This window comes from Prinia subflava, chromosome 3, assembly GCF_021018805.1.
Source record: "Prinia subflava isolate CZ2003 ecotype Zambia chromosome 3, Cam_Psub_1.2, whole genome shotgun sequence".
NCBI lineage: Eukaryota > Metazoa > Chordata > Aves > Passeriformes > Cisticolidae > Prinia > Prinia subflava.
In genome coordinates, this window is record NC_086249.1 from 12,435,906 (window position 1) to 12,462,687 (window position 26,782).

General features: G+C 36.2%; 1 protein-coding gene across 1 annotated transcript in view; it reads right to left on the reverse strand.

The window, feature by feature from the left end:
* GBE1 (1,4-alpha-glucan branching enzyme 1) overlaps positions 1–26,782 on the reverse strand; it is a 136,828-nt gene that overhangs the window by 52,564 nt on the left and 57,482 nt on the right. The window contains exons 4-9 of the mRNA XM_063393930.1: positions 26,582–26,707; positions 24,784–24,919; positions 22,113–22,203; positions 20,761–20,970; positions 2,071–2,186; positions 1,231–1,358 (exon numbers count right to left, since the gene is read on the reverse strand). Coding sequence (XP_063250000.1) covers positions 1,231–1,358; positions 2,071–2,186; positions 20,761–20,970; positions 22,113–22,203; positions 24,784–24,919; positions 26,582–26,707 — 807 coding nt within the window. The remainder of the gene's footprint in view (positions 1–1,230; positions 1,359–2,070; positions 2,187–20,760; positions 20,971–22,112; positions 22,204–24,783; positions 24,920–26,581; positions 26,708–26,782) is intronic.

Genomic DNA, 26,782 nt, shown 5'->3' on the forward strand with positions numbered 1-26,782 from the left:
CATGGCACTGCTTCTATAGGCAAGCAGACATTCTTCATTGCCTTTTGTAATTTTCAATTATGTCAATAGCTTCTCCTTCTGAAGTTCTCCTTTAACCATGAAGCACATTGATCAATTCTATGATTCATGTAGCGACTTCCCGAGGCAGAAAATTATGTATTGAAAAAGAAGCAGCTTCAACTTAAGCAAGAGAAACTAAAGACATATCTTATTGAAAAAAAAAAAAAGAACTCCTAAGCCAAGTAATACAAGACAACTAAACTCCAAATTTCTTTGGTAGGAATGCTTATAATCTGGGACTACCTAAAAATTAACTGATTAAATTTCACGTAAGCCTACAGCTCACTGAAAGCACCTCAAGTCTGCTACTGATTGCTCCTCAGATACTGTTATAATAGAAAACATTACCTTAAGTAAGAAATAAAGTTAAGCAGTATTTTGCTTCCCCCAAAGATAGAGAATTCTTAAGCATCACAAATCCTTTTATTAGAAATCCATATAAGTCCCTAATGCTATCACAGATCCCACTTTTTCTTTTAAACAAAATGAATTATTTAAACATAACAACAGGAAAAAAAATTCTCGATGTTTAAATGCTTTTTCATCTGGATAAAGACAAAATATCAATGAAAATATTCACAGAATTTTGACTGCTCTGCTATTTCATACTCTTAGAAGCTCCATGTGCCAGCAACATTTGTCAGTCAAAAAAATTGATCTCAATCAACTCAAGTAATATAGTCTATTTACTCCTTCAGAAACCTGGAGAAACTTAATAATAAATTGAAATTAGCCTATATATTCAACATTTATAGGTTTATGGTGTTTAATTTGAAGGGTAATTGTCAGATATACCAATATAATTCAAAATATACAAAATATCATTAGGGCTGTTAATCTTTAGTACCGCAGAGCACTACTGACAAATGGCTATCATGCACAAGTAATAAACTAATAAAAACAGTTCTCATTACAGATTCAGGGTGATGAAGAAAAAAAGGGAAAAGAAATCACTGCATTAATTAACAGTCTATTAATGTAGAGAAAATTCCCAGAGTACATATTCAGGTTGTTTTTCCCCACCAGGCAATGTCTGTCCACTAATTAATATTTTTCAGCTCATGTCACTGCTTGAGTACCCGAACTGTGACTTGATAATTAACAGGAAATTCACATCCTAAAGCAAACTAATTAATATTAATGTCACTGAGGATGGCAAAATGATCTTACCTCTGCTATGGTTATGCATTCTGGATGCAAGGTATTAATCATATGATTGGCCAGCATCAGGTAACACAAAGCATCTTCATCCACATGTAAGCCGAAATACTCATTGTAGTCTCCACTGAACCCTGTGCCTAATAAGAAGTTTTAAAAGCCACAGTTTCATTTTATTTAGAAAGCACAGGCATTTCACACTATATTTCATTTTATAAGCACAAAATGCATTAATGATTTTCCATCTATCCTCATAGCTACAAAGCAATAAAATTAACAAATCTGGAACTTTTTGATCATTCACAGAATACCCTGAATGGGAAGAGACCCACCAGGATCACTGAGTCCAACTCCTGGCCTTGCACAGGACCATCCCCCAGAATCACACCCTGTGTCATCCAGGTGTTTTAGGAATCTTCTGAACCTGTTTGTGCCAGCTGTGCTGTGCTCCCATCCAACCATCCACTGTGGCACTGCAGCCACAGAACTTATCCCAGCAGTTCTGCTTATGCCATTGATATCGAACCCCTGGGACTGGGCTAAAGCTTCAAGCTCCTCTTGCTTGCTCCTCATGCTGCGTGTGTTGGTACAGAAACACTTCCAGTGTGGTTTGTTATAGCTGTTTGACACCTTGTGGGGCAGATTGAGGGATCTTCCTGAGCTCCTGCCCTCAAATTTTGGGTGTGCCATCCCACTGCTCATCACTAGCAAGCCTGGTTTGTCCCTTTCCCCTTCCCACCCCTCTAGCTCTGTGCTAAACCCCCTTTTTCCCCCCTAATGCACTTTACAGCACCATTTCCACAGCAGCAGAGCAGTAACAGGGGTGCAGAGACCAGAGCTGACAAAGCTTACCGATGCCGTGGTGGTGATACAGCATCGACGTAACGCCGTCAAAGCGGAACCCGTCGAAGCGATAGTCTTCAATCCACATCCTCAGGTTAGACAGGAGGAACCTCAGGACTTCCCAGCTAAAATAACATCAGCATACTTTATTAGGCTCTAAAAACTTCGGGATCAACTACAGTTCCTTACACCATGTTCTCCACTAACATATGTTGTAATCGTACTCTACATTTTACTCTTTTAATGACTTCTTCCCTGTTTTTCATTAACCTTTCCTTAAAAAATTTGTCTTGAAGTCTTTGCTTTTTTACTGCACAAAATCTTATGACTGGAGATAGGAAGTTAGTAAAACTGTCAACTATCTACATAGACATCTAACAGGGTAGTGTCTGAATTCATATACTATATTTTACTACCCATACTTGCTGGTGTAATTTTTTTTTTTTCCTCTCTAAAGTTGGTTACACTCTGTGGGAAAAGATGTTATAGAAAAGGAAATAAAATTTTAACAGGCATGATCTTCTCATCAAGATTTAATGGATTTATAGCAAATTTTAGGCATAATTGCTGTTGAAAAGCTGCCTTTCCCAAATAATGACAAATCACATGTCACCAGTAGAACACCAAATCACCTACTCTGTTGCAAATTTACACATCTGAAAAGTAAACCAAGGGGAAGTTGAGGATGCATATTTTGAAATTCAGAACAATGAGAATGGGGTATAACACACACATACAGAAAGCGTGGAGATGAAATCAAAATATAGAAGAGGTTCCAAAATGAACAAGCATGTGGAAACATTAATGAACAGGATTTGATATTAAGGAATAGAATTGTTTCATGAACAGTTTTCCTACTATTCATCCCCTCCTCTCCCTGGGCATTGGTCTCTGTAGCTTCAAAAGACATCCACATCTTGTTTCTAGTGATCCCCCTCCATGGCACAGCCCTCTCTGACACCCTCATGTGCATGTCCTGCAAGTCACAGCTCTAAAAGAGCTCACCCAGCTCAATCAGCCAACACACGATGAAGCAAGACTTGTTTTTCCCACATCTTCAACATTTGCTAATGTTACAATTTCTCTCTAACCAATTCCCCAAGACAGCATAGCTACAACCCCACTTCCTATCAAGTTTCTGTGCAGAGAAGAGCCCAGGAGCAGACAGGGTCTCTCCAGCCACCCTCTGCTGGGTGAGACACAAGGAGTAGCGTTGCACAAACCACACAACAATTTACCCACGCACGTGTTAGGCACAGGGTAGTGAAGGGGACCCTTCCTACATTTCATTTAACAGAGATCAGAAACAGTAAATTCAGGAAGAAATTTTGACACAAGGAATAAACTCTATTTCAACAAAACAAATGTCACCACTTTCCTTCCTCCAAAAAACTTCTTCATATGAAGCATGCTTTAAGTCTTGAGTAAGTGGCATTGCAAGAAAAGATAGGAGGCTATGGACACACTATAAAGTCAAATCCTGATCTCATTAAACAGCCAGTTCTTATTAACTTCCATAGAATTCTAATATTTCTCTTTCTTTTTGCATGCACTGCACAGGGATACACATTGTGCATATAAAGACAGAAATATTACCAAATCAAAACCTCTGAATTTATGAAATGTGAATCAGCTCACTGTGAATTCCCTCAGTTCAACACCTTTCCTGGGTATGCATTACAAGACAAGATTTTTTTGTTGTTGTTCCAGTGCAACACGCCCCTACTTCAAATCATCCAATTCATAAGTTAACACAACACTAGGAAAAGCTCCTTCCTGTCTGAAGAACCTTTCATATATTTATTATTTCTCAGGTGAGATGGTTTGCAGCAAATGAACAAGACAGATTGCTCTGATATTGAAAGGGATAGAAAAGCATCAAAAGTCTGACAAACTGGCAAACTGGTCACAAAAATGCAATTTTGTGCAAATATTTGCTGTGTCTTTTTCTGACTCAGCATGAAATTCACAGAAAGCTATTCCCTGCAAGCTGAATACTGTGAGAAAAGAGCACAGTATTTTAGCAAATAAAAATAGCACCTCACAGAATTAAGATAATGCATGCACAAAGAGTACATTAATTACTACAAGCACCATCCAGACTTAAAAAATATTTCTGCTCATTACAAACTGCTTGACTTTATAACCTTGAAGTCCTTAAGATGGTGAAGAGGATTTGTACATTTGTAAAATGTACACAGAAGTCTCAAAATGGATAACAAATGTAATTTTTTCCAATCATTGTTGGCACTGAAGATTGATCTTTGAGAAAAGATGGAGAATCAGTATGAACATAAATTGTAATGACTTTTAGATGAAAAAGCGACAACAATAAAAACAAACAAGATGAATTTATTGCACCAAAGTATCAGTGAGAAAATTGATGAGATCAAAAACCTGAGTAGGAGCAGCAGATGTTTTTTTCCAAGCATCTGATTGCATATGGGAGAGAAGACCATAAATACACAAATAAATAAATAAATAATCATTATCTCTGATTTTAGTCTAAATTTGGAAAAAATCAGCTTTAGGATAATTTTTAAGAAGTTTATCAAGCACTAGCAACCCTATTGACTTTTAGAGAGATAACTACACAGCTCCAAAACATGAGCCAGAATAACAGATTTTTTGAGACATGCAAATCACACAAACCATACAGAGGTTCATTTTTTCATCTAAGTCAGTTTGTTCACTGGAGCAACCATATTCGATGTAGAAGTTGACAGAACAAATAACTTTGCAAAAAGCCAGCAGAGGCCAAAATTGAAGAGACATAATTGAGATACATCCACCACAGAAGCAGTAATTCAGGAACATTTCTATAATAGTACATTCTTGTATTTTACAGACATATATGAAAACAGTATAGCATTCATTAGGAATTAAATTCCTTCTGGAGAAAAGCCGTATCTTAAGTTATATCCTAAAAATCTCACATTTTGCATATTACAAAATTGAGAAAATTCTTTCATTGCATGCATGATCAAAGGCAGGAAAGTTATGCTCTATCATCAGTAAGAAACAGAATGATTTACAGTGTAAGAAATTTAAGTAATTCAGAATTCACTCAGACATTCAAAACAAAGAAAGCCTTTGCAGAGAAGTACTGCTGGATTTTTTTCCCTTCACCCTTGGAGCCCACAGCTCATTTACTAAAAACAGATTTCTTGTTTGAAAAAGTGAAATGAACACATCTACCTAGATGACCTGGTTTCATGAGATGATGAGAAATTTAACAACTTTCTATACTAGGTCAGCAGAAAATCTATGAAATTGCTTACAAGACACACTCGTTATTTACTTTTTCCTCTATACTAATAAAAAAAACAACATAATGATTCACCATAAGCATTTTAAATTCCAGTCCATGGTGAAAATGAAATATTTAGATGCAAGCAATGCATTTAAATCAGTTAATTTTGTCACTATGGACAAAAAATAATACTGGCTGTGTCTAATACAGTTTGAAGATGTAATTCTTGAACCATATTAATGTTGACCTTCAGGAATTGCATTTATTACTGTGTACTGGAGAACTGCTGACCTTATAAGAATCTAGACTTTTATGATGATATACCTGTTCCAGTTCTTAGAGCTTAATTAACTTAAGACATAGTAGAACTGAAATACTAAAGCATTATTTCCCAAACTACCCCCAAACATTTCAACAGCTGACTGGCTTAAACTCCATCAAAAGACTGCTAAACAAAGAAATTGGCATTCAGTTTAACAAATACATTGCTAACTACAATGCTAACTAACAGTGAATCTGGTACAAGTTGTTTTATGGCCTAAACATCTACATCTAATACAGAGATATTTGGTTTTTTACCACTGTTTGTAAGCATAGAGCAATTTCCCTGCTACTTAGATGCACTTTGTTTGATTAAAGTTATACAAAAGGGTAACCAGTCTTACCCTCTTTGGAAAACAACAACAGCAACAATACATCCCTTTGTATTTCAACCTCCTTAATTTATCACAAGTAATCTCCCTCTGTCATCTACAGAATATCACTGCCAAGGCCCCAAGTCCTCTTTATCCCCAAGGGGTTGAGAGGCTGAAGCAGCGCAGCAGTGCCTGCTCAAACCACGGGACAATCCTGGCTTGCAGCACTGCACTGCCCTCAACACTCCAGTTACTCTGAACAGCATTCCAGGGCAACACACTCAGCTCCATCAGTCAACAGAACATGCTAAAATCTTTAACAGAACCAGAGAACTTTTGTTTGGCAATCCAAACAGCACTGTCTCCAAAATGGACTGTGCAGACAACGAGCAAAAGAGCTGTCCTCTTGGGGCACGGGATAACCTGGGGGCAGAAGGGGTCAGCAATAACATATCATTTCCCCTATAGCAGTCCCGAGAAGAGACAGAATCAGTGAATTAACTTCTAAATCTAGGAAGAGGGTTTTATTCTTAGCCACAGAAATTGAGGATGTATTGATGCCAGCATAATTACAAAGCTGATAATATTACATAATTACAGACAATTTATATCAAATAAATTACTGAAAGATTTAAAGTTTTCTCTAACAGTTAAAAAGAAAAATAACCTTTATCAAGAGTTGTGGCAGGAGATATCTTTGCTTAAGCCTTAACACCCCATTCCCTGTATTAAAATGAAAAAAGCTCAAAAGTGTTTGAGAATTTCAAGGCCAGCCTTCAGGAAAAAAAAAAAAGTCCTTAATTATTTAAGTAGCACTGTGAAAATCTAATGAGAAATCGAAGTGAAAGGTCTATTTCCAAATTTCGAAGCATTTGTTCAGTAAAGATCTGAAGTTATTTCACAAACTAATTATATTGATTCCTTTTAGGCAAAAGTTAATAGCAGTAAATTAATTAGATGCAGAGTTGCACAAATACTTCTATGCCTTTTCGTGGGCAGAACTCCAACCCTTCATAAACCACAGACAAATATACATATTATATGTGTAATATATAGACTCATAGAATGGTTTAGGTTGAACAACACCTCCGAGATCATTGAGCACAACCACTGACAGCACCGTGTTCACCACTAAACCATGGCCCTGTGTGTGCCACATCCACATGTTTAATGGGGCCACAGGTGGCTCTTCCACCACTCCCCTGGGCAGCCTGTCACCCATGCTCACCCTTCCAGTCAAGACTTTTTCCCTGCTATGTAATCTAAACCTCCCCTGGTGCAACTTGAGGCCGTGTCCCCTTGCCCTGACTCTTGTCACCTGGGAGAAGAGACCCACCCCATCGTGCTACACCCTCCTGTCAGGAAGTTGTAGAGACCAATAAGGTCTCCCCTGAACCTTCTTTTCTCCAAACTAAACAGTCCGAGTTCCCTCTGCTTCTTCTCTGGAGAAGCAGTTTTGGCTCTACATATGTGTGTATATATATATGTGTGTGTGTGTATGTATATATGTATATATATGCATGTATATATATGTGTGTGTGTATGTATAATAACAATACTAATATTCATTATACATAATCCACATTATCTTGTACATAGTTACACTTTTCTATTTAACAATTCTTATTTACATAGGCTTTTTGGTGGTGTGTGTTTTTGGGTTTTTTTTGAGAGCAAACAAGAGCAGCAGCTTTGAAGATGCAGAGGATTTTCCATTTTAGTTAAAACTGGAATTCTAGAGTGCCACAGCAGACAACAGTCCTTCTGGAATCATTAATCCTGATCCCCACAAGTCCACTGCTATGTAGGAAGAAAGCACTGTTTTTCAATAGGCTGTAAACAATATAATAGCACTATTCATTTATTAGACTCATATTCAGTAATTACTTTAGGAAAATGGTTTCTTAGAAATAGGCACATTGTTTATTCTTATAGAACCAGTAGTTCTGAAGTGTTCATGAGAGTATTTTAACCTTTTTCCCCTCAAAATTCTACTTCTTCTGTTGGTACAAAGCAGTGCCATGCAACAAGGTGAAAGAAGAATTTACCAATTTTTGATTGCTTAGACATTTGATGGATGCTTTGAAAAGACACCTCATTTTAATTGTGCGGGTTAATTCTGCACCAACTCTCTCTCATATTTTGCCAATGAACTAAACATGTTTATGAATATATTCACATGGCTTTCCTGAAATGCCATTTGCACAAAAAGAAATTTTCTCCCCAAATGAACTATGGACTATATAAGGGTTTAAAATAATCTGCAAGTAAGCAGCGCTGTTCCAGGCTTACATTTTTCTGGGGAGTCCTATCCACACTTGGTAAGAGTAAACTAATATCAAATAAAGCATTCAGTTATTTGCCCTATAAAAATGGAAGCAATAATTCAAATATTACTCAGCAAAGGTTATGTCCTGCAAAATATGAATATAAGAACAGCCTTGGAGGCAAAGCAGGTAGGTACTTATTGTAATGAAATTTAATATTCTTGATGCTTTTTGCTCAGTGGGACTCCCGAGGTAAATAGAAAAGAAAAAAAAAGTAAGTACTGAAGACAGTTACCTGCAGTTTTAACAGAGCCTGCAGGGCATACACATTTTAAAATAGAGAAAGTATCAAATTACAAAACTCTTTTAAGTGCTGATAAAGTCTACATGGATTTCAGCTCGGATTTGGATAAATTAGCATTTGTCCCACTTATATTCTACCCAAGTAGAATACACTAATAAAATAAAAATCTTTGAAATTTGAAATTCTGTACTCCCAAAATAAACTTCCTAGACAATATTAAATTTGTTTGGTCATATAATGAACTCTTCCAACTAACAAACAAAATTTGCTGTTTGACAAAATTCAACTAAATCACAGCTTTAAAGATGCACTGTCTGAATTTGCATACAATTTAATGCAATTCATGTTTTCCATAATTAAACAGCAGTTTACTGTTCAACATTGAGTTTGTTTTCAAATAAGTCTAAATATAGTGCACAAATAGCTACAAACTATTACAGACCAGTTGACTTCTGATTTTAAACCGAACATTATCCTGAACTTTGCCCAGAAAACAGTACCAGAGTTGAGACGGGGACTGGTAAAAAAATCAAGTGTCAAGGGAGATTTAACTACTTTGTTGTGAGGTACTTTTTCTCCCCTGAAATAGTGTGCTATTATATATGTATAAGAACAGAAAACAATTATCCTCAACTTCCTTTATTCCCTATATAGGAAAACAAAACTACACTCAAAATCAATTCAGTCCATTAGCAGTGAGAAAAATATTAACTACCTGGCCAACTGTTAACATTTTTAAGCTCTACTTTCTCAAAACCATCTTATTAAAAGCCTGAAATGGTGCTTTCTATAAACCTAATTTCATTTCTTACTTTAAAATACTGCTGCCTTAATTTATGCTCACATAAGTGGCTTCAAAGGGGCACTGAGAAGGTGTCTGATTCACACACAAAAACATTGCAAGCATTTGTATTATGTATAATTTGTATTGCCTGTACCTTCAAAACGCAAGACTCGGACTGTAATCAAATGTTTTTGGTTTTCCAAGTTTGGGTGAGGATGGTTCTGTGCTGAAAGCAACTGTTCACGAAACCTATAAAACACATTTCCTCTTTGCAGTACACAATTAATGAGTTTATAAGAATGCTATTTTGCATTACTTTCTGTAAGTCACTACCTTTTTTAGCCAATTTGTTAGCTGGATAAGGATTAAAAAGAACATCCAGCTGAAAGCTGTTTCCCATTTCCTGACAGACTTTCAGTTTCCTCCCCAATTAACCCAATGACAAAATAATTACCTTGAAATTTCTTATAACAAAGTCAAAGTAGATACTCATCTTTCCAATGCCCTTATCCAAGAAGGTGGTGGCAAAGGAAGCCTGAAAACACTGATAATGTAAATTTTAGTGTTTCGTAGTTGACTTTTCTCCTCTCCAAAAAGCATTCACTTTAGGAGTCACCCCCTCAGTGGGCTTAAGCATCTACCCTAGAATGGTTACAAGCCCCTAAATAATTTGTAGGAAGAAAAATACAGAATTTTAGATTACAGGGTAGTGAATAGTCTAAAAATCGAGGATAATAAACCCTAAACACTCAAATCAGGAAATGGGTAGAAACAGCAGTGGAAATCTTTTTGGATATTTTTTTCCTCCAGTGTTTGGCTAACTAATTACTCCAATTCACCAATTCTTTGAACATAGAAACTATCTATGAAAGCTTAAAGCCGAGAGTTATATTTCAACGAGAAAAACTGAATTTCACCAAGTCATTATTCCTAAAACCAATTGTATATATAGCATTTTGAAAGATTATGCTATTGGGTTCCTTAAACACCAACTTTTAGAACTTGTTTCTGAATGTCCAAGCTTAGTCCATTTAAAACTAAATAAATTAAAAGAAATATGTTGCATTTAAATGACATAATTCAGAATAAGAAATGTTTTTGGCTCGTAGCTGTGGCTACATTTACAGTCACAACATTTCATTCAGACAAATTTGATACTTGAAGTTAGTGAGGTATATATACTTCCTTTGTGTGAATAATTCCATTTATTATTGTTATTTATTATTCTAATTATTTACCAGCCTGATTAACTTGGTGTCATAGTAAGTGAAACAATAACTTAAACGGTGGTGGGGGTTTTTTTGTTTGTTTTTGTTTTGTTTTTTGGTTTGTTGGGTTTTTTTCTCTCCTTTGGAGGAGCAGAGAAGGGAGGGAAGACAAGGAGGGATTTACTCTGCCTCCACCTGCTTGCAAAAGGTCAGGGTATGAAAATGTAACACTGTACTCACAGGGGTGATCCCACTTCCAGTGGTGGTTTAATAACAAATTGATTCTTTCCTCAAAAGACACAACTTTCTCTATTTCTCTACTGGAGAACTGTCTTAGAAAAGTTTGATACACTACTAATCATAAGCCTGTGCTAGAAGGTGTTCTAAAATATCGTGCCCTAATCAGAGGTGTGCTACAATGCAATCAAAATGTTGCCAAATACAAACAGCAAGAGGGGAAAAAGTTGATCACTCTAAAGCACAGAAGAAAAATATAAAGGACAGTGCCAATTTCTCTGAAGCTCTGTGGGTTAAAAACACAGGCTGTGGAGTCTTTTTTTTTTTTTTTTTTTTTGACAGAGAGAATGGAAAATGACTTGACTTCACATAATGAAATGACAAATTCTATGGTGTTTACATAAATCCCTGAAGCCAAGAAGAGGCAATCTTATGTGTTCATTTAATCAGGAAAGTGACAACAGTTATTACTTTACTTTCTTCAAATATCTTAAAGGAATAAAAGAATAAAGACAGCAAATAGTGTTCTTCTCTTCATTGTTCAACTTTTTGATAAATACACTCAGTTAAACACTCTGTAGAATAACTAAATATATTATAGATACAAAAAGAATCCATACTTTTTACTTAATTCTTCAGAGAAATTCATACTCAGCTCTTTGAACAAATTAAGTCATCTCCTACGGAAAAAAAATACTAGAGCACATAGCAGTGACTATGGATGTGCTTTTTCATTCTTGTTTCTGTTCACATATATCTATCCTTAAAACTACACTTGACAGGACTTAATTATTGTGCAGTAACACTAAATAAATCAAGGGGTAAGGTCTACGATGTATTACTTGTACACTTGCTTTCCTCTGCCTGAAATAATCTCATTAATTGTAATAGAATAACTTAAAAAAACTTGTGTCAGCTATCTAAACTATTTATTAATAACTATGGCAACTAATTTCTTTTTATTCCAAATAACTTTATACCAATTTGCAAGAGCTGACAAGGAATTGTAATATAGAAACATACAAATATTGGGTAAAGAGTTAGCCCCCTTATCAAAGAGGAGACACAGGGATGAACCAGAACAAAGAGATGTTTGATTGCAGTTCTCATGACAAACTAGAAAGAATTTTATAGAGATACCTTTTTTTACAAGAAACTGCCCACCCAAAGCAAATCCATGAACAAAATAGCCAAGGAAATACAGTATGATTTTTAAAAAACAAAAACCTCCACAAACCACTCTTTTTCCTGACCTGGTATAGGACAATTAGCTTCGTTCACAGGGATAAAGCTTTTCATACAGTACCTTCCTTATTCATTAAGATGCTTTTGACACTATTTCAGTTCTTCTGACTTGTCCTGTAACTTCATCAGTCAGAACAGAGCCAAAAGCTGCTCCCTTGTCCATCTATTACTAACTATTATAATAGGAACAGTAGAACCATTTTTTTAAATCTTCTTTATAATTTCACCAATAATTTCTTAAGTATCAGCTCTAACAAAATTTCTTTTAATAACATCAGTTCCAAAGTCATTCCAGCTTTAAATAATCCCTACAGAAAACATTTATATACAGCTGAGTGAGTCCTTGCAAATACACCCTAGATTTTAGCACACTATCACCAGTAATCCCATCCCAAACTGAATCCCAGTCAGTGGCTACAGGTGGGAAGCAATTTGTTTGGACAGAGACAGCTCCTCCCTGAAGCAGCATGCTGTTGTATTGCATTGCTCTCCATCTCCACTTTCAGTCACCTTCTAGACACAGGAACTTTTGTCTTGATGCCATCCTCAAGAAAACGTGGCATCCCTTTCAAGACTGTAAGCAATATATCAAATCAACATAATTATTTGCAAATTATTTCTGATCTGTTGGTCATACATACGGTACTGACTTTTGGAAATGCCGCAGCATTTTGATTGTTTTCCACTTTGTAGACATAGCCATTAACTGATTTGTTCCCTGTTATTTATTTTATGCTCTCTCCAGTGAGCTGTCAAAAAATAGATTACAAGTGGATCTATGCATTATACAACATGTACATAATAGAATCAAAAAACACCAAACAATTGTCCTAATATTTCCATCTTGTCTCCCTGCTATGAGTTGTACCATGCCTAATTTTCCTCCAACCTTGAATTCCTTTGGATAAAACCCTATTAGAAGAAATTCAGCATCTCTCATTTCATTTGTGGATTCTTGTCAAACTTACACAACCATCAGTCTATTCTCCAGCACAATCTTCTACTCACAACAGATGCTGCTCATGTAAACTGCTGCAGCAATCACTTCTGAACACTGTGGAAGTTGTCAATTCAAGTGAGGATTACTAAATGCAAGATCATTATTGCATTTACACTGATGCAAAATGATTTTCTGCAATGTGTTGAATCTTACCCAATTTTAGATATTTATTGAAATACAATAATCAACTTCAGGTACGTGTGACTGAATTTATTCAAGATATGATTGGATTTAATTGGCTACAAGTGGTCACCTCTTTATTTCAAAATGGGCTACCTGACAAAATTTAGAATAATTGACTTCAACTTTTCAGTGTGCCTTTCTTCACACCTCAATATCTTGTTTTATACTGTACTACTTTCTGTGCAGCTACATTTTAGAAACTTCACACAGCTGTGAATGTTATATTGGAGGTTAGCTGGGAAACTGGACACTTCAAAGACAGCTACATAAATTCTTATGTGAAGCTCTGAGTTTTAGAGCACCTGTGGATTTAAAGCTTCACAGTCTGTTATACCAAAGTATAGTATAATAAAAAAATAAAGCTTGTTTAATTAAAAACTTTAAAAATTCAAATGAAAAGCAATTATACAGCAGCTCTTGACTGCATATAACATAAATCATATGATCATGGCTGCAACTTTTTCTTTGCACTATTATTTCAATTTGTCTCATTACACTGCAGTAAGTTCCTATGCCAATGCTTTCAGAAATCATTCCCTTCAAAAAAGGCAATTTATCAACGGCAATGTCCACATACTTGAAAGTGCTTGCTTATTAACAATTAGCATTTAAAATGATGACTAAAAAGAAGAGAAGACAAAGAAACAAAGATTTTTAGGCATGGAAGGTCTTGAACTTTAAGGTTTAAATTTTATAAAGTATTTTTATACTGTCACAGTCACCATCAAAATCCAGTCTATTAGAAGCAGAATGCTAAGGAAGACAGGCAGACAGTGTTTTTAAATACAATCTTTAATCAAAATATTTATATTTATGAGGGGTGGGGAGAAGAATAAAAATCTCTCTGTTATCCTGCAAGCAGTGCTTCCTTAAAACAGTAATTAAGAAATAATCTTTGCCAGACAAATGAAATTCCAATGCATATTATGCAGATCTTTAAACACAGAGCTTTCCTAAACTAATTTGGTAGAGGAAGACTGGCAGGAAATGAATTAAAATTAGCACAGCTTTATGTTTTACATAATGAAACACAACTTACATCCCTGTTCTATTGTAATTACCCTAGGATCAACAATATACCAAAAAGACACCACATGACTGAGAATCTCATTGTCAACTCTCACTGCATTACCTTTAGTCTAGCTGGAATTATGGCCAAAGATTCTCCCCAGTGAAAACTTTTTTGTGGCAACCATGGCATGGCATTGGATTTCCTTACTAGTGTCTAATGCAGCTGGGAGGATGCCACCTGCACCTTGCTAAATCCTCAGAAGCTGCAGAAGAAAACATTTCAGTTCTTACAGTCTGGGAAATCAACTGGATATCATTCACTAATTATGTGCAAGCCATCCCTGCTTGCTTTTCCCTCTCCTCTTCCTGTGTCCCAAACTCTGTTCCAAAACCTGCACAGCTTAAGCTTCTAAGAAAATTCCTTAGCTGAGAGAAAACTGCAAAGCCTTCAGATTAGAACTAGACAAGACAAGAAAGGCAAAGCAACAGGAGCACTAGAACTCAAAAGGAAGAGCATGAAAAGGCACAAAACAGTGAAGAGGACAACCCAGTACAGGACCTTTCACAAGGCGTGGCAGTCTCCTTTCTCCCACCTGACTGACACCTGGCCTGGCCAGCAGAGTCTGTTCAGGTGTCATCTCAGAAGCAATGATTGTCCTAGAAGACTTCAAATCCCACCTATCCTTCGTGTGCAAGAAGTTTGCAGTCAAATCTTTGCACTCTAAACCATGTGCCAATAAAGGGCCCTTGAGGTGGTTGGCAAGGACACACACAACATGTTATCTCCAGTCTGTACCTCATGCTCACATGCCAATTTTCCTTAAGAGCATTAGGCAAGGGACCAGAATCTTTAATACTGTGGTATTCCACAGAGCATCAACTTAAATCTATTTAAAATGCTAATGGTGTAAGCAATAAAGAGGAGCAGTGAATCCATTGCATCCTGAAAACTTACAAACCATGAGGATGCTCCCAAAGAAGGCAACAAGTCTTTACCTTCACTGATATTTAGAATTCATCACTGAATTGAAGGAAAACAAAATCAAAAATATTCTGAACAGCTATGTTTAGAGAATTATGAGCCCAGACAGGTACCCCTACTAACCAAACAGTAAAATCTGAAAGATTTATGTTCCAATTCACTTCACCTACTATCATCACCTCAGTGGCAGATAAAGCTGGCAAAGTAGGCAATCAGAAGAAAGAAAAACAATTTGGGTGAAGAACAGCTCTTCAAGGAAGAGCTAAACACCAAGCTTAACAGAGCCTGCTGAAGATGTCAGAAGATAAAGATGTCTTTAGAGAGTCAGATCCTCAAGTCAAGTAAAACCAGTGGACCTTTTTCTCCCCAGAAAATACAGCATAAGGTTTATGCAGGATTTAAACACTGGGTGGCAGAAAAGGCCACTGTGTCAGCATCCAGACAGGTGGATGCAAGAGGACAGGTTTTAGATGCAAGAGATCACCCCCAGATACCTGCCCGAGGCTGGACCACAGGACAAGGGAAAATATCTTCAGGTGACCCACCCCACTCTGGAGGGGCAAGCTGGGGGAGAGGCCACCTACACTAGAATAAAGACACAAGCTTCAACACCTGACAGCTGCCCTGTTTCTGCAGCACTGACAGCAAGGTTAAAAGCAGCTTCTGAGTTATGGCAGTTTATAACACACTTAAGAAAAATTGAATTAAAAAAAAAAAAAAAAGAGTTCTGAGCTATAATCAGCTGTTCCACCACCAGCAGTTCAGAAGACTGAGCTGGAGAGAACATCTGGACTGGCAGCAGGGGACTAGCAAGTCATCTGTTGGCCTGATGTAAAACTGTGGCTCATGGGACCAAGTGTTTATATACGCTAAATCCTACCTGCAGCATTTCAAAGCACATTTGGCATGCATGTCACTTGAAACTTCATAAAACTAATAAAGAAAGGCCTTAGTAAGATTTCTCCCATTACATGGCTTAGTTATGATTTTTAACCCCAAAAGTATGGATACAACATCCAGTCTTAAAAAAGCCTTGAAAACAGGCCTCAAAAAACCCCCAAAGGAGATGCTGGGACATCTGCTGGCCCCAAATCCTTGTAACCAATAGCATCTCTTACCAATCCATACTGCTGCATTCAGGAAAGCTGGACTAATTACAATTACAACTGCATTGTAAATCAGTTTCTGACTTTTGTACTGAATTCATCTCCCAGACTGTGAAATAACTAAAAATTTTGCCTAAGTGCTCAGGCGAAAAGGGTCATAGTATTAAAAAACCAAAACAAACCAAACTAAACCCGCACAAAAACCCCTCAAACAATAAACCAAAAAAACCCTTAAAGCATCACACGATTTCTGAATTTTAATTCTACCATTATTCCTAAAGGCTTGTGGAAATATATCAGTATACCTATTGACATTCAGAATTGGATTAAGACAGAATAGAATCCAACAAAATCTAATAAAAAACCAGGGAAAGCCTTAAAAGTCAAAACAATACTTCTCGGACCTCAACAAGTCAAGAAGGGCAACATCATCTACACATTCTATTTATGTAGTGCTGTGGGAAAAACCTTTACTAGGTAATATCTTCTTCTCAATTATTTTCAAATTGTTTTGCCTGATTAGTATTTTAGACACATTTGCTATTTGGAGAAATGAATTTAATTTAAAACATAATGAACCACTCTAGTTGTGATCCCACCTGGTCTCCAGCATCTACAACATCACTTCTAATGAGTCTGGCAGCTGAATAACCTTTGAATATGATTTTAAGGGGAAATATATATATATATATACACACATATATATAAAATTCCCTTGTGCAAAATTAATTACAAGTGGAATCCTTATTTAAGATGGGAGGGTGTTTACATTTATTTCAAGACAGCCCCGCTACCTTTAACAAGGACACAACAGAGACCATTAATTTCCTTCAATATTGACTGTACAGTGCCAAGCAGAATACCAGTCCAGAGCTTCTGTTATCCCTTTTACAGTAATCTATTTTCCTGTCATGAATTCAGGGCTAGAAAAGTCACAAAATTAAGCAGGAACCAAAGCAAATGATATAAAAGTTTGTTTTTCAACAGAAAATATTAAAATCAAGTGCAATTCTCACTGAAGCTTTGTGATTCTGGTTTTTGGGTTGGTTGCTAAGGGAAACAGGATGGACACAGATATAGCCAGACAGGATGGAGATGATGGAGAGGGAGAGTCATCAAATTAGCACATTTGAGGAAAAAAACGCTCAGGATGTAGATTTTAAAAAAGCTCACAAGAATGTGAAAGAACTATGAAAATTATTAAAGTAAAAGTTTATTATTGGTTGATTTTTAAATCATGGTTTATATGCTTTTATTGAAAAAAGTTAAGCAAAAAGTATTCTATTGGTGAGTAATCTTAACTGCAAGTTAAGATTCAATGAAATTTGAGTTTTTATTCTCCTGTAACAACACCATGAACAGCATGACTTTAAAATGCTGTTCACAATTCACAGAAAACCTCCCTCTTCATACAACAGTTGTATAAATATGGATGAAAAAATTAAAAATTAGAAACATGCCTTTATCTTTTTAAGTAACATTGCAAAGATGTTACTTTTTAAGTAACAGTGCGAAAATTCAATACCCAGGTCCATTGAACAGGATTGCAATTGCTTTTCTTGGAGCTAAACTCTCTACTTCGGCGAATTTTACTAAAAATAATATTTAAGTACACAAGGGATATAATTTTTTTTAGCATGGATATAGATCTTTTGCCACATTCTATTACAGCAAGTATTCACAGTCCCCTTCACAGACAACTGAATAATCTTGGAAATGCTGGGAGATAAACTTACTTACATCTTGGCTTTCAAAGGAAATGTAGACAGACTAAACTGATAAAGCAACTGTTCCTTAATCTCTTTCATGGTAGAGAATTAGTTTCTCTCAATTCCAAAGTGAATTGAGCATTCTTTGCATTTGATGTTTAAGTACCTGTAGATTTAACAGTTCTTCCCACTACAGAAGGAAAGGGATTTAGTACAAGCTCTGTACAGGATAGGAAGCTGTGCTAGCTGAAGAAATTTCATTCAGCGATGGAGCTTTTCTGTAGACCATTCAACAGACTGTGTTTGCAGTCATTTATTTTGAGCAAACTTTCAACATCTGCCAGCAACTTGAGTCTCTCTCACGGATTTTTATACTCGCCTCACCCAGACGAGAGCTGCTCATCCACTGGTATGGAAATGAGCACAATGCCAATACAGACTAAATGGGGAAATAAAAAACCCCAAACCCAACATTTTCAATGAAATGAAATCAGTTTGATTCTTTCACAATTTTGCTTGAAACCTGCACACACAAAGAACGGGGGGGGAGAAATGCAAACTATTTTTCAATCAATTCTGTGAAACTTACAATGGCCATGAGGGTTGTGTCTTTTCAGCCTTAAAACTTGACTACGAACACATAGAGAATAATTACTGTCTCAGGTATTAGGATGAAAGAATCCCTTAATGACTAGAAAAAGTTCACAGCTTCCTATGCTTGAAGGGGAAGAAAGTTTCCACAACTGTTTGAAAAGAAAATTCCAGATTTGTTGTTGCAGATGATGAGAGAGTAGGGGATGGGAAATGACCTTCAAGGGACCCTCAGTCATCCAGTACAGAGCTTCAGTTTCTCTGGTCTTTGCTCATCTCTAATCTCATCTCTCCCCTTCACAGCTCTTTCCACTTTCCCTTGCAGCATTCAGTCTGGCACCTATTCCAATGCCATAGCATGAAAAGAAATTCCAAGTACAGATACTTATCACTGACCCAACCGAGCCATGGAGGCAGTTCTTTCATTGTGAAGAAATATTTAATATTGCCAAGTTCAACCTACAAAGGAGCTGGTTGTTTCTCTCATTTATAAATACCCCAAACACTCAATACCAGCACCACTTTCTTTCCCAGCAGGAAGAACTGTGTCTGCTTGGAACAGAGGAAGGTCCATAACTGCATTCTATTGCCTCACCAGACACACTGGCACTCACACATTTGCTGGTTACTCAAAAGCATCAAATGAAATAGAATGTGTAATACTATCATATTGCTACTAAAGCTTTAAGATTATTTGAAATACAATTTATTTCGGTATGAATTTAAAGCTTATTTGGAAGCACTAAAATGCATTTCTTATAATAATTTAATCACAATTCAAAAACTCCCACTGAAATAACTTGTTAAATTGTCCCTAATAACAAGTAAATAAAGAACAGCTCATCCTACGAAGTACTGAAGTGCACAAGTCAGTTTTCACACTGGTAACTTGTTTTATTTGACACTGTGAGTTCCATTAAACACTTGGCCTATGCTATGTAACATGACTTTTGTAATAGAGCAACTTAATAATATTCATCCAGTCCAGGGCATATCAGTGCAAGCAAGGGAAAAAAAATAGGAAAACCAGGAAATTGAACCTTCAGCACACAAAACCTAATAACTAAGAGGTTGACAGGAGACCAGAACACTACAGCTGCTCTTTGATGAGCCACCACAGAAACATTCAAATGTAACCTTGAAAGGGTTAAAACAGAACTTTGTAATTGATAAGAAGGTCACACAAGATTATTCATCTCAAGGGGGAAAATAAGAGAATTTATCCAGGAATAAGTGATCAATTCTATACAGAATTTCATTAAGACATCCTTTAGGGAGATTGTGAAGTTACGTAAAATTTATTGTGGAATGTTTAGGGAAACAAAGGAAAGGGAAGGGAAGAATCAAGGTGGTTCAGGGATGAATAAACAAAAAAAAAATGAGAAAGAGACTGAATTAAGCTGGCTGCTTGTTCCCGTTTCTCTGTTTAAACCACTGAAACATTCAGCATACAAGATCAATCTCCTTGCCCCCCACACCTCAGAGAATACAGAGTAAACAATATTAAATACTAATAATTACCTGGCATTAATACATGTTTTAACACACACTATATTTACACTGGTTAATTGCCCAAACTGGGTCTCTAGAACTGTCTACTGAAAATGACCCCTGCTCTGTATTAACTGTTGACTGACCTCCAGAAGCTCTGTGAAATGGAATTAGTTGTCCCGGGGAAAACTTTTCCTACATTTCAACAACTTCACAGTTTGTCAATAAATTTACAGAGCTTACAAGTTTTCATCAGCTTTTCTTATCACTTCATTTTTATAGACAAACATCATTTATTATATATAAGCTGCATACTATACATAGCAGGAAAATATGAATATATTCTATAATGTGTTAAATACACAATTATACATTCCTATATAACAGATATTTGAATTGATATTTATATAGAAATATATTTTAAATAAAAATAATTACACCATTATATAATACATACAATGCACATAGTATATAGCATCTATACGTTGTTATAGATGACAGGAAATCAAAGAAATTGAAATATTACCATTTATTGTTAGCTTTTAAGCATTTAGGCAAGTAGAGGAATTTAACTCCATGTACTGCAACTGTTAAACAATCCAAATGACCTCACCAGTTTGGCAAGGAGTGTAGTTTTAACAGAACTGCTATGAAATAATGACCAGCACAGCGGAGGGGATGTTTTGTACTCACTTTGCGTAGTCGAAGAGCCTGCTGTCCCACAGCTGGTGATTGCCTCTGTACCCAGAATGGAAGAAACACGAATCTGTACCATCGAACTGGTTGAGCCCATCTTCTGAGTTCTTTGAGGCGTGGCTGTGCACCACATCGAGCAGGACCGTGATGCCCATGGAGTGAGCAACGTCGATCATTTCCTTCAGGTCATCAGGAGTCCCGTAGCGGCTGTGAAAACACCGTGTGCTACAACCAGGGCTTGTGCTGGCAACACTGAACATTCATCATGGGAACATCATCATCTTCATCACCCACTCCACACGTGTACACAGGTTATCTTTTCAGCCCCTTGAGCAGTAGCTATTGCTTACAAGCTACCATTTGAGACTATTTTTCATTAGAAGAATTTCATCATCCACACAATGTTTTGCAGAAACAGATTCAGTTCTATTCTTTCCTTTTTAATAATAAATCAAATTCAGGATAAAAGATAAAAGATATAACTTAAAGCTGCTATTTAATACTGAACACTTCCTTAGCTCATAAGGGACATGAATATATTCATATTGCTGGAATAAAGTAACACAAAGATTACAACAGTAAATGTACATCCACAAAGTCCACAAAATACACCATCTGCTGTTTTCCTCCATAGTTATTTGGTTTAGGTACTACATCATTTCCTTATTTTTAAGAAAAAATTTTTGTCTCCTGTGCCCAACACACCTTATTTTCAACTAATTAAGCCAGTTAAAAATTGCCTTCCTAAATTTAGCCTGGTTGACATTTGAGCTGCTCTAACATTAAAATACAAACAAAGGAACAAAATTAAAAAGAAAAAAATTATGACTTCTACATTTATCATAATTTTCTTAACAACTACCTAAATTCATTTTTTCATGTAACTTTATCCTATGCCTCAAATCTAAGTACAGTCTGTTAAAAGCTCGTAAGGGAAGAGGTTCCCACAGAACATACAGAGCCATGATTTTAATCAGGTTCGTTATGAACAGTGTATAGTTTCATTTGTCTAAAGACAAAGCCCTGCACATCCTGTTTGTTACTGCCAAGAATTCCACAACCCTAAACCCATGCATAAAGACTGCTGAAGGTGGATTACCCAGAATATGCTACTGCAGCTGAAGTTACTTGCAAACTTTTTTTGTCTGTATTTATCCAAGGTGTTTCACAGAGCAGCTAATCACAACACAAAATTGATTTCAGATTTAAGAGGAAGGGAGAGCAAATACCTAAGCCATTGCTTCCCTTTATACACTTTCTTGCAAACACACACCTGCACACAATTCAGATTTCAATGGATGGGAAGGAAGGGAAAAGAACAGAGAAGATGTTGGAGCACTTAAACCTACCTTGATGCTGCGAAGAAACTTGTGATCTGATAACCAAAACTGGCATAGTAGGCATGTTCCATGATAGCCATCAGCTGGACACAGTTATAGCCTACAGTAAAAACAAATATAACAAATAGACGCCTTAAGGATAGTTAAAGGAGTATTTAATACCTGTAACATATCCACTCCAGTCTTCTCTCATTTTAGCTGCCTCTGACCCTAATGGTTAACACCTAAAGATTCAGTAACTTTCACGAGGCAATTCTACTTAATATTTTATACTTACATGATCTTCATTACAAATGAAACAGTCAATTTGTCAAGTGATCTACACATACTGAATCTCCCAGATGTAGACAGAAATAAGTGTAATCCCTACTTAACTTCAGAAAATAAGTTATGGCAACCTGGATGTCCTGAATTGCTTCAAGTTTTGACACTTGCAGTCAGGGGTCTGGGGTTAGTCAGTGGCTACTTGTACTATGAAAAAATCACAGGATGGGTTGGGTTGGAAGGGAACTTAAAAGATCCTTTAGCTCCCACTCTTCTGCCATGGGCAGGAACACTTTCCCCTAGACCAGGTTGCTCAACACCCCTTCCAGGGATGGGGCATCCATAACTTCTGAGTAACCTGTTCCTGTGTCTCACCACCCTCACAGGAAAGAATTTCTTCCTAATATCCAACCTAAATGCACCCTCCTTCAATCTGAGGCCACCCCACCCCTGGTGTACGCTTGGACATCAAGCCAGTGACTGAAACTGAGTGTGACCATTCTGACAGTTCCTTATCCACCAAGTGGCCCATGTGTCAGAACCACATCTCTCCAGTTTGGAGACAATACTATAACTTCATGACATATGAGATCTTTTTTTTACCCCATCAAAATCACTTTTTTCCAATTTCAATAGTTATTTCTTCCCTCTATGAGAGTCTTTCAAAAAGAGAAAACACAATGAGATGTGTTTTTATTCCAAGTTCACCCAAGAAATAAAGCAGTCCAGCAGGGCTGCGGGACACATTGTGTTGTACCACTTAAGACAGTTCAGTGCATTCCTAAGGATGGGAACTCTAAAGAATCAGGTTTTATCCACAGGCTAGAAAGCCTCACACCACTACCACTTCTCTGTTTGAAGAAAATCTTCACTTCATTCCTTAGTTTCAACAAGATGCTGGGGGATTTTTTTTATTCTTCCACAGATTTTATAGCTGTGACATTTAAAACCAGAGCTATTATTAGAAGACAGTTGGTGTGAGCTCAGCAATTTGTCAGATTCATTGCTGGTTTATAATTCAAGCTCATTGTACTTATTTTTATTTACAGCATTTTTATAAATAAACAGCAACATTGCATCAAATTAATCTCATTCAATTTGCTTGCTATTTATTTTGCTATTTGTCATGCACATATTTCTACAAACTAGTAATATATTAGAGTTCTCATAAAGTGATGTCCTTAAGTTTGTCCTAAAAAGTAAGACATTCCAAAACTGAATCTAAAATACCTTACAAATATATTTTAAAAATACTTAATTCCCACAACGTTTACTTAATGTAAACAAGAAGGAACATTACTTATGACTTCTGTATACCCTAAATTTGTTACTGCTTTTATTATTTGGTATATCAGTCATTTCATGACATTTCCCCACAAAGAAAAAAACGTAGGCAAAGCAGAATGCTTTCCTAACTATGTAAATCCTCTTAATTTCTTGGGACAAGTGAAATTCCTTGGCACTAAAGAGTCTGATATATAATGTAAAATCCAAAATTGTTTTTTATTAAGAGACTCCAGATGTGCAAACTCCCTCATCTCCCCTGCAAGCTCAACTTTACTGAAGGGCAAAAGCCATGAAACACTGACTTAACAGGAAAAGCTACAAGAAAATGTCTTCTTCAGGCACTCTGATAAATCAAATAAATAAAAAATACTCAAACACAAACACAGCCACCATCCACAGAGGTTTCAGCTGCAGATATCATGATTATTTTACAGCAGTGTAAAGTACATATTTCATCACAAGGCAGTAAGTTCTAGCATTGTCCATTACAGAAACAGTGCAAAGAGACCATGGGAAAAATAATTAAAGAGAAATTGAGATGAACAGTTTTGCTGTGTTTCCTGAGATAATGGTACCAGCTCTTTCACACATCCTCTCTGATATACTAGAAGTTCTTCTCCTGAAGAAGGTTTTTCATATTTAAAATATCCTTGTTCTGATACTTCAGATCTACTGCTCATGGATAAAAATGTCTAGCATGCTTATGCTGGCAAAACAAAGAAGAAATATCCAGGTATTTCTTTTGTCTTTCCTTAGAACTAAGCTTTACAGTAGTAGAACCAATTAAGAATGAAGTATTGTCTGAAGACTGTCTCAAAAACATGTCCTTTTTCAAGCTGAAAGAAAACCATGTCAAAAGCAGATTACTTTGCAATACTTATCTGGGCTTTAACAATCACATTTTACTTAAAAATCTGGAATGGACTTTGATTCACATATCCTATTTCAGTCATTGTTTGTTCTCCATAGATTTCACCTGTTTATAATTTTTGCTCACCTAACAATCTATTTTTATAGTATGTGTAATTGGGAAAGGCAAAAAAACCTCTTTAGATACTTGACAGTTATTTTTTCTAATGAGCATAGGCACATAAAAATTATCTCTGCAAGCATTTCTGACATTACTTACCAAGATCCTTTATTCTCGGTAGTACATTGTATGTGAAGTTTTTATAAGAAGCTACTTTCCCTTCTGGGGAAGCAATCCCCACATGAGATTCATAAATTCTTAGGCTTTTTAATCTCTTGGGAGAAGGATTCTTATGCTGTAAGAAAAAAACAGTTGTTGTCGGGAACAGCTTAGGAGTGTTATCATAATCACATGATTTGCACAAGATGAAAAACAGTTTAAGGTTTATTTTGTTTTTCTTCTAAGAGCATTCTAAACATTTCAGAAGCAATTGACCATTTTAAAGTGTTAAAGCAAATGTCTGAAATTAACATCCTTTATGAACAAGAAACTGGACATTCATGATTCAACACTTTTCTTCTACTCTTTTTAAATTACCCTTCAGTGCTCAAAGTGATAGTAGCCACTCCCCTTTATGTCCTTCTGAATCATTATGAATCTTGCTTGAAAATAGGGAGAGAAAATAGTAAGACAGGTTTTTATTTTTTAAGTATACCTGCTTTCTGCAGGTACGTGAAATCACTGCCTTCTCTTAACTGAAATGTATAAATACTTTAATCCTAAAGAATACAGTTCCACATCACAGAATCACCTATATTCTAATTACTTAGGATTAAAATATAATCAAAAAATCCCAATTCTGGAGATGAGTATACAGCATTTCTAGGTGGTGAAAATATTTGAAGAATACAGAGGCCATTGAAGTTAATATCCTATTTGTTAGTGTGTTATTCAGGTGAAAAGGTAGAACAAAAGTAGTTGAATACACACATGTGAGCAGTAATTAAAGAAACAAGGTGAAAAACAAAACTTCTGGTTGAGCCTTGTTACTTGTGATTTATTTCCTTTGGACACCTCTACTATTCATAAAAGGACTTTTTTTCAGTAAGGCCTTGTCTGTACCCAAAAATTCCAGCCTCTTTTTCACTCTAGGTCATCCCAATCACTGCATTTCCAAATACCTACTCCTTTTCTGGATGACATTGAGATGTCACACAGAATCATACATAGAGCAGGCCACTAAATTGATAAAGACTGCACATTTTAACAGGAGTTAATGTACATTATGTTATCTATTTTTATAGAAAATTTTCTCCATGCCAGTAACCTTTTCTCTCTCAAGCAGTTGTTTCATAATTTGAGGTGGATGAGAAAATATAGCTCAAAATAGAGGTTACAGCACCTCTGATATAAACCACTGCATACCATTTTTCAGGGAAAACATGAAAAAGTTTAATATGAAACAACATCACTGAAAGAGTCTGAAGTTTGCAAATGTTCTCCTAGGGTATTTTTCATAAATCATGCAAAGAATTCTCTCCCTTACTGCAGTGCATGAGAAGAAAGAGGGCTTTAAATTCAATAATGGAATTTTCTTGATACAAAGAAACCAGGACTTGACTGGAATATGGCCACCTTATTTTGGAAGTTTTTTACTGACTTCATGGAATATTAACCTAGTGCTGAGTACTGAACACTGCATTTGCAGATTATACTGATAATTCCCTGCTCTCCTCCCTACCAGGAACAGAATTCTTGTCCCAGAATATCTGTCAAACAGGTGGAAAACCAAGTTTAAAACACCATGTTAATAACTATTTTTATATATTCTACATGAAGCTGAAAAAGCAGCTCACAACCATCCACCATTAAAATCATTTACTTCTGTCAAATCCATGAATTAAAGCCCCTCATCTCTCAGCTGTTTTAACTAGTTGGCTATCTCCTCTTATTTTCCTCCAAACAGGGATACAAAGATAACACAATACACCTCTTGAAAATAATATTGAAGCCTTACTATGTATGACTGTGGTGGATTCCAGTGAACCCAATCATAATTCACTTTGTCTTCATCACGGACCACATATCTTGCCCAGGGTGAAATACGATAGAGGAGGGCGCCGTTTTGAGCACGAATCACCACCTATAAAATATCACAACATATGCAGGCAGTCACTTATAACTCACAGAACGCCTTCTATGCAAGCCACAGCACAGA